This window comes from Carassius gibelio, chromosome A18 (assembly GCF_023724105.1).
Source record: "Carassius gibelio isolate Cgi1373 ecotype wild population from Czech Republic chromosome A18, carGib1.2-hapl.c, whole genome shotgun sequence".
Classification (NCBI taxonomy): Eukaryota; Metazoa; Chordata; class Actinopteri; order Cypriniformes; family Cyprinidae; genus Carassius; species Carassius gibelio.
The window spans coordinates 8,484,076-8,493,851 of record NC_068388.1 but is presented as its reverse complement, the minus strand read 5'-3'; the positions used below and the strand labels follow the sequence as shown (position 1 = coordinate 8,493,851).

Here is a 9,776-nt window from a genome sequence, read left to right as displayed (position 1 = left end):
ACATATCTAAAAATGCAATTACCTGTGAGAGCAAAGCTACATTTTTAGCAGTCACTATTCCAGTCTTAAGCGTCACATAATCCTTAAAATCATTAACATGTTATTTTGGTGCCTAAAAACTTTTACTATTATTGTTGATTTGAAATCATTTGCTGCTTAATTATTTCTAGCATCAATTTCAGGATTATTTGATAAATAGAAAGATCAAAAGAACAGTACTTATTTTAAATATAAATCTTTTGTAACATTATAAATGTCTGAACATTTAATCACCTTAGATCTATTTAATGCATCCTTGCAGAGTGATTATAAATACTGTGTGTGCGTATATATGTATATATATATATATATATATATATATATATATATATATATATATATATATATATATATACACACACACACACACACACACACACTAAGAAAAGTGTATTTCATCAAAAAACATCTAAATGTTTTAATGTATATAGTGTATAGACTCACACAAATATATTTGAAATGTATAAACTATTAAAAGCGTCTAAAGTATGATGTGAATAAGCAAATAAAATAAGAAGTTACGGAACACATTGAGACATAAAAACTGACCTTTTCTTGTTAGGATATCAATTGTATTGTCCGGTGTCCTTTTTCATCTTTCTTTTCGAAAGATCTTAAATACATCAGTCCTTGTTCTGTTGTGTTCATGTAAATTAAGTACAATTATTTGAATTTCTGTGTTGGTTCACTAAACGAATGGTGTCTACCACCCAATGAAATTGAGAGAGATTGTTTTGTATTTCTTACCACATTTGTTCTGGTTTTGAAGAAAACCCATGTCGCAAATTTTACTCAAATCAACAAGGCCATCCCGACTCATTTAAGAGCACAGGAAAAATATTGAGACAACAATTACAAATGCATTAAAGTGCAGATTTTACAGTTAGGTTACAAATGGCTTATACACACATATTTTATATATTATACATAAGATCTGACAAAAATAACCATGGTTCATCTTAAAATGGAGTATATTTACAATAGAGCAAATATTAAAAGACATCAACATTAAAAATATCAAAGCACTTCTGCCCACAACAGATGTGCAATGTTGTCTGTATTGTCTTGGACACATTCAGTGCTGCTGAAGAGAGAAATTGACTACTGGTTGCATCTGTGTTAGGACAAGTCTATGGGTGGGTAACAGTAAGGGCCTGTGGGGCATTGTTTTCGGGGGGTGTAGAGATTTGTATGTAAACTGGGGAGGTAGAAGAGGTGGAGGGGATTGGCTCATTTGGAACCCTCTGAAAAACAAGTGCTGGGTAGATTTGGCTGTTGGCATGGTGTGAAGTGTATGTGCTATGGGGCCTTCTCAGCAGACTCTCCTGACTCCTATGTGGAAAGGAGAAAAAAATAAAAAAAAACACACACACACAACTTGCTATGTGCACTGTGCTAGACTAACTGAGACTTGTCACAATACTTGTATATTATTGCTCTCTCGTTGGTCTGATAGCTTTGACTTTGTAAGTCGCTTTGGATAAAAGCCTCTGCTAAATAACTAAATGTAAACGTTTTGTGATGCACAAAAATCACAGAAACTGAATCACGGGCCTGTACCATGAAGCTGGATTAGCTGGCTAGCCAGGTAAATTTCAGGTTAGTCTGCACCAATCCTGGGTTTTAGGTACCACGTAAGTGGCTTGGCTTATAGCGGCATTCATTGTCATGGTAACTTACACTCCACGGCTTACCTGCTCCGGGGAAGGTTATGTTCTGGGTTAGAGATCTCAAAGTGAAGTTGGACCAATCAGATGTGAGAGAGGTGACACACGTCTGACACAAAGTCACTCCAGTTTATCTTACTCCAAATCTCTTAACCTTTAGCAAAACCTTTAGGTTTGAATCTCGCTGGGTCTCTTGCGAGAAGTAAATCAAACTTGCTTTGTGTTGCAAGGCTCGTGATTGGCTGTTCAACAATAAGGTCACATTCATGTGCATGCACTCCACAAACTCAGGATCAAAGCCTGAGTTGACAAAGAAAGTTGATGAACAGCATTATGGCACCAACAAAGCCAGATTGGAGAGGTTTGGTTTTGTCAATTCGAAACTAATCCTGTAATTCTGAATTTGTTCAGCTACCATCATGGTACAGGCCCAAGATCTTACAGTATATGTTTTATGGCTTAAAACATCCTCCCACATATTACATAATATAAAAAAATGTGGTATGGTAGCGAGTGGGCTCTGGATGTGGGTTTCAATACACCTAAGGGGCCTTTATTGTGCCACGAATATAGGCAGAAGAGAGGCTATTTCAGTTGCATTCCATTTTAAAATGTAATTTATTCCTGTGTTGGCAAAGCAAAATTATCAGCATTCATTAAACTAGTCTTTAAATGTCATATAATCCTACATACACTTGGTTCCAAATTATTATGCAAGTGACATAGGATTTCGGTACAATGAAGAGTCAGATTTTTGTTGGTGTTGTTTTTCACATCATTAGGGGTAACTGGTATCTATCGCAGACTGGTTTGGTCAATAGTTTGCCAGGTCTTCTTAGGTAAATGGAAACCCTACTTAAAGAGGTTGTTCCACATTATTAATCAAGGTCACAGTTCTCATGAAATATGGTGAGGAAGAAAGATCTTTCTGAAGATAAAAAGTATGAAACAATGCAATGTCTTGCAAAAGGCATCAAAACAAACAATATTTTGCTAACAGCAAATATTAAACAAACAATATTTTGCTAACGATTATTGAACCGTTAAGAGATTTGTGAGTGACTTCTGGTTGACAGAAACTTTCCTTAATAAATCTTAATCTGACCAATATCTTATGTGCTAGAAGATCTTGGTTAGATGAAGATTTATTAAGGAATTGCGAACCAAAACTCGCAAAGAGGAATCTGCACATTGGCTGTAGAAACACACGAAGACTTATTTTAAAATAGTTTTATTCACTTACGAATGCTTCAGTACAACGGATGGTCCAGATAAATGGATTTCTGATAGTTGATGAATGGCTATCGTATTCCAATAAGACTGCAACATCAGCAACGAGGCGGTGGGTGATGATTTAGGTTGGAATATTGGGAAGGGAGATTTCAGGTCATTTTAGGGGGCGTCAAAATGACCTCTGCAATATATGTGGAGTTCATAACGGACCATTTTCTGCTGTGGTATAAAATTAAGATTATAGTGTTCTCTGAAATAAAAGGATTTTCATGTAGGATGACACACCATCCCATTCTGTATATAATACCATGGTGCTAAACAGTTTGAAAATGTGTTTCTAAAGCCACTGTGCAGGTTTCTCTTTTGAGAGGTTTGGTTAGCAATGACTGAAACGCAGCTTCACACACAACTGCCATTCTGCATGGAGAGGATCTTGAGACTCCAGTAGCTTCAAACACCTGTCTGCTGCTCAGCAGTGGCTTTTTTAAAGCTTAATAAATCTTCATCTGACCAAGATCTTTTGTGCTCTAAGTCACTCACAAATCTAGTGACAGTTCAATAATCTCTATTTGCTTTTTACAAAATATAGTTTGTTTTGATGCCTTTTGCAAGACATTGCATTGTTTCATACTTCTCATCTTCAGAAAGATCTTTCTTCCTCACCATATTTCATGAGAACTGTGACTTGCTTAATAATGTGCAACAACCTCTTTAAGTAGGGTTTCCATTTACCGAAGAAGACCTGGCAAACTATTGTCCAAACCAGTCTGAGATAGATACCAGTTACCTGAAATGATGTGAAAAACAACAAAGAAAAATATTACTCTGTATTGTACTGAAATCCTTTTGATATGTCACTTGCATAATAATTTGCAACACAGTGTAAATCAGTCTAATATCTGCTGCTCAAGAAACATTTCTTTAATTTTTTTAAAAGATGTTTTACGATGATTTCCTTTACCTCTCATACCCTCTGTTCTCATAGGCTCTGGTGACCTCTGAATAAACAGAACTACCAGGAGGCAGAGCTTGGTCAAGACGCTGGGACAGGCCGAAAAGTTTAGGTGGAGGGAATGCCTCCCAATCTATATGCTCTCGCTCCAACCAGGATGGGCTCCTCCGAGACCTAGAGCTCCATGTTTCCTTTCTCCTGAAAGTGAAGACAGTACCAACACAATAACATAATAATAATAATTTAATTTAACCAAGTAGTCAAGGTATATGATGTCAATTGCACTAATATTTGACAATCAGAATATGTCCAAAAATGTTGTCTTAATATTGTGTAATAACATGTTTAAATCCCACTTGGTTTAATAACTTGATATAATCCACAATAACATTTATACATTCATCTTTAAGTATAGCTATGGGGCTCCTGTATATTTAAGTGTTTTTTAATGATTTTAAAATTCAAAATATGTAATCTTTCAGGTTATTGTATTAAAATGACTAACCTGCTTCTACCCATCCGACGCTTTTCCTTCTTTTTCCTCATGCACTCTTGACAACAGCAGATGAGGAAGCACACAGTCATGACAAGAATGACCACCCCGCTCACAACAGACACCAGTAAAGCAATGCGAAGTCCCTGGTCATTTGGCCGAGGGATACCTGAAAAGTGTAGTGTTTATTTTACCAGATATGATGGCCAATTATATTTCAACTGAAAAAAGAATCCCTGTAAATATAAGGTATTTTATACTAAAACATACACTTACAGATTTTAATATCATATATTAATTTACATTTAATGGAAATGGATAAAGTTGTCTATGGAAACAATAATAAGGGGAATTAGGATGATGATAAGACCACATGGTTGCCTTACTCTCACAGACTGGCAGGTAGCTGCTCCATCGAGGGACACCCGCATGTAGGATGCATGTGATTTTCTCATGGCCAACCAGCTGGTAGCCCTCCTTACACCAGAACACCAGCATGGATCCCACAGATACCCCCGTGCCGTGCTCCACATAGTATGATCCCCGTCGTGGGGGAAGCACATAAATACACGCATGTCCTAGAGGAACAGATTGACATACAGAAGTGTAGATAGATACAATGGTAGATACAGGCTTTCAATATTTTATGTTGTGTTAAACTGCGATTAAATAATAATTTGTCTCATAACACTTGGCTGAGTGTATTCAGTCATTCTGTAACAGCTTTCAAATCCAAAAAATGCATGATGATGAAACCCTCTGAGGAATGACTGCCACTGTATCTTTCCAATTCCACAATTTTTTGCATATGTTATAGATTTTTTTTCTGCCACATACATCTTGCTGTCATCACTGCAGACATCTGTCCTTTGTAGTGAGACATCTCACGCACCTTTGTATCCGGTGGTGAACCACAGTGAATTTTCATTCATGTGTACAGGTCTTCTATTTGCATAATGCTCTGAGAGAATATTTTGCTTTGTATCGGTGCCAACATATCAGACTGTCTTCCCTATCCAGCTTCTTGACCATACTTTTGCTAAAATCCACCCCACCCCCCCAGTTACTCCCCGCTTTTGAAATAGCAACTGATTAAATAAAGATAAGACCCTTTATCAAATATTGATTAATTCCACACAGTTCACCCATTGTGTAAGGAGAGTTTGTGTACACAAAGTGCTAAAAAGTGTCCCTCCCTCTCTTCTTCCCTCTCTCCCTCTCTATCTATCTATCTATCTATCTGTCAGTTTGTCTATGTACAGGTGCATTTCAATAAATTAGAATGTTGTGGAAAAGTTCATTTATTTCATTAATTCAACTCAAATTGTGAAACTATTAAATCAATTCAATGCACACAGACAGAAGTAGTTTAAGTCTTTGGTTCTTTTAATTGTGATGTTTTGGTTCATATTTAACAAAAACACCAATTCACAATCAACAAATTAGAATACTTCATAAGACCAATAAAAAAGCATTTTTAGTGAATTGTTGGCCTTCTGGAAAGTATGTTTATTTTCTTAACATGTACTCAATACTTGGAAGGGGCTTTTTTTGCCTTAATTACTGCCTCAATTCAGCGTGGCATGGAGGGGATCAGTTTGTGGCACTGCTAAGGTGGTCTGGAAACCAGGTTTCTTTGACAGTGGCCTTAAGCCCATTTGCATTTTCTGGTCTCTTGTTTCTCATTTTCCTCTTGTCAATAGCCCATAGATTCTCTGTGGGGTTCGGGTCTGGTGAGTTTGCTGGCCAGTCAAGCACACCAACACCATGGTCATTCAACCAACTTTTGGTGCTTTTGGCAATGTGGACAGGTGCCAAATCCTGCTGGAAAGTGAAATCAGCATCTTCAAAAAGCAGGTCAGCAGAAGGAAGCATGAAATGCTCAAATTTCTTGGTAAACAGGTGCAGTGACTTTTGTTTCAAAAACACAAATGGACCAACACCAGCAGATGACATTGCACCCTAAATCATCACAGACTGTGGAAACTTAACACTGGACTTCAAGCAACTTAGGCTATGAGCTTCTCCACCCTTCCTCTGGACTCATGGACCTTGGTTTCCAAATTAAATGCAAAACTTGCTCTTATCTGAAAAGAGGACTTTGGACCACTGGGCAACAGTGCAGTTCTTCTCCTCAGCCCAGGTAAGACGCCTCTGACGTTGTCTGTGGTTCAGCAAATTCTTTGACACGTCTGAGTGCGGTGGCTCTTGATGCCTTGATCCCAGCCTCAGTCCATTCCTTTTGAAGTTCACTCAAATTCTTGAAATTAGTTTGCTTGACAATTATCATAAGGCTGCGGTTCTCTCTGTTGGTTGTGCATCTTTTTCTTCCACACTTTTTCCTTCCACTAAGCTCAGGAAACCTTTTGCAGGTGTTTTGAGTTGATTCGCTGATTGCCATGTCACCATATTCTAGTTGGTTGAGATAGTGAATTGGTCAGTTCTTTTTTTAAATGTGAGCCAAAATCATCACAGTTAAAAGAACCAAACACTTAAACTACTTAAGTCTGTGTGCACTGAATTTATTTAAAACACAATTTAGTTGAATTACTGAAATAAAGGAACTTTTCCACGACATTCTAATTTATTGAGATGCACCTGTATGTGTCTGCCTTTCTATTTATCTATCCATCTATCCATGCATCCATCCATCCATCCTCATGAGTGTCTTCAAGTGTTCACACCTGTGTTGTTGCTGCTGGGTGGATCTGTAGAGCCATTCTGATGTTTTGGCGTGCTTGATTGTGCATCAGTACTTGCATCAGAGGTGGTCATGAGCATAATGGAACTCACTGAGGCTGCTTGAGTGTTGAGAAACCATGCTTTTTTATTTCATTTTCATACATATGAATATTCTATATATAAAGTATATCAAGATATACATAAATATATATTTTCCCAGATATTTATTTCCTGAAGGTTATTTTTCAAAGCTTAAAAACGTAATGCTTTCATCAGCACCTCACATCTCACCTGTGTCATTGTTGCTGAATAAATCTGTAGGTTCAGTCGGATGTTCTGGATTGACTGGTTGCTCATCAGTCGTCGAATCAAAGGTTGGTATGAGCAGATTGGGGCTCAGTGAGGCTGCATGAATATGAGTTAATCACATAATCAGTACACACAAAGCAAGTTATTGTAGCACCACATAAAATGTATTGAAGTATTATATTTGTCTCAATGTAATAGTCTCTCTCTCTCTCTCTGTTTATGTCATCGGTTGTTCTCACCTGTGTTGTTGCTGGGTGGATCTGTAGATTCAGTCGGATGCTCTGGATTGATTGGTTGCTCATCAGTGGTTGGATCAGAGGCGGTCATGAGCAGATTGGGGTTCACTGAGGCTCCGTGAGTGTGGGGAAACCACACCGTCAGTCCACACACAACCCACATCAAGGACAATGCGGATGTCATGATCAAAGGCCCCCAGGGGCCGCAAGATAAGGATCAAAACAGCAGATATGTCCTGAGCTGATCACAGTACTCTGCGTAGCTAGTTAAACATCGCTGATTATAATCCATTCATAGTGCCACATGAAGGAATCTCAGAAATAGCTCCTTTCACTAGAAGTGTCATTGAATATCCAAACTCATCCAAGCATAGTGCATCCAGGCTAATGCCCATAGCTTCAAAAAATGGCAGATTCTTCTCTGTTTCTCCTGCTGTATTAAGTGTAGGTTTCCCTGTGTATGTACACAGCATCTGCTCTGCCTGTCTGCTTACTGCTGCTGTTATCCTACAGCATACAGTGAGGCAGTCAAGGCTCTTACATAACATGAAGTGCACGTGTGGATGTAATTTTGTGCACTCTTAATCTCCTCTCTCCAGTAACTCGTCCACACTCTCTCTTTCCCTCTCGGGACAGTCAAGGGTGAATCAGGGCATGTGGCTCTGTGCATGTGAGCCTCTGTCCCATATCTGCAGAGAGTGAAAACAGAGCCACAATTTGCAGGCACACTGAATTATATATTTATATAATCAAATCAGCATGTTGACTTATAATGCGTTTTCTTGTGCACCTCAAAACATAATAAACGTGTGTGTATAAACTGAGTGTGTTGCAGCAGATGGTGTTTAAAGATGCACATAGACCCAACACCAGTACAGTTGAATGAATTCTGTTCACTTGGATGAGCACAGTGGGTTTCAATCTCAGTGCAGAGAGCCTGTTAGACTGCGTGGGAAGTGTAAGAAGGATGCTATTGGGAGGTTTCCTCACTGGATAGCACTGAAACCTTGGTAACAGTGTCAAGATATATATTAAAGTCCGTGCATTCCGTGCTTGCACTTCCTCTTTTGTTTTGTTTGCCCATTTATGGCTTTCTTCCTGTAGAATGCCTTATGAATGTTTGATAAACCACAGAGCCGTCACAGGATGGATCTGTTCCCAGAGATACAATAAAATAACAACAGCTTTTTTCAGCTGCATTCAGTGCGTTTACTTTTTTTTTTTTTTTTTTGAGAATGGGAACATTGATTTGTTGTTATTGTGAATATTATTTATTCGTGAATATTAACAGGGCAGAGTAATAATTGTGATTACTACTTTTAGCAATTAGCAGATCTTTCCATATCTAACATTCACAAACATCGGACACACACACACGGTTTCTTTATATTTTTGGACAGGTTTTTTTTTTTTAAGTCCTGCTCATTGTCATAAACAAAAGGCATATTTACACAGCCGAGTTAAGGCTGCTCTGTACCTTACTAAAATTATGTGTAAAGATGTAATGCATAAAGGCCAGACTAAATTAAGCCTGCTCTAACCCACCTCAGACCTTATAGGCTAAGCATACAGTTGTATCCATGTAAATGCATTTATGCCAGCTCTGAGCAGCATCAGACAGCCTGCATGAAAACATCTAGGAATGCCAGAAGTGCTTCTGTGCAATCTCGGTGGTGTAAATTTAGTAATAGACAACTGGTCAGAAATATCGCGAATGGCCATAAAAAGTCACATGACGGAAACAGATGAATAGAAGATGATTTTTTTTTTAAAGGTATAAATACTTTTACATTTTTAGATGAATAGAAGATGATTTTTTTTAAAGGTATAAATACTTTTACATTTTTTAAACAGTAGACTGTCGTATTGAACATCTTGACAGTTGAAATGTTAGAAAAAAAGTGACGTGACATTCAGACAAGTATGGTGACCCTTACTCAGAATTTGTGCTCTGCATTTAACCCATCCAAAGTGCACAGTAGTGAACTCACACCCGGAGTGGGCAGCCATTTATGCTTCGGTGCCCAAGGGAGCAGTTGGGGGTTCAGTGCTTTGCTCAAGAACACCTCAGTCATGGTATTGCCAGTCGAGATTCAAACCCACAACCTTAGGGCTAAGAGTCAAACTCCCTAACCACTATGCCACGACTTCCCCGAAAGCAACAT

The 9,776-nt window shown here is 38.2% G+C and overlaps 1 protein-coding gene across 2 annotated transcripts; it reads right to left on the bottom strand.

Moving 5' to 3' along the window:
- Positions 1-463: 463 nt before the first annotated feature.
- si:ch211-242e8.1 (sushi domain-containing protein 3) lies at positions 464-8,152 on the bottom strand. Of its 2 annotated transcripts, none has more exons than XM_052532102.1 (7): positions 7,615-8,152; positions 7,358-7,471; positions 7,069-7,182; positions 4,771-4,962; positions 4,397-4,553; positions 3,901-4,089; positions 464-1,371 (listed from the first exon to the last, which is right to left on the bottom strand). In XM_052532102.1, exons 1-7 carry the CDS (start codon positions 7,793-7,795, stop codon positions 1,170-1,172), a joined length of 1,149 nt encoding a protein of 382 aa, XP_052388062.1. In that variant the 5' UTR covers positions 7,796-8,152; the 3' UTR covers positions 464-1,169. The 2 variants fall into 2 exon arrangements, with proteins under 2 accessions (XP_052388062.1, XP_052388060.1); XM_052532100.1 differs by having other exon boundaries at positions 7,069-7,185; positions 7,615-8,151.
- Positions 8,153-9,776: the final 1,624 nt, after the last annotated feature.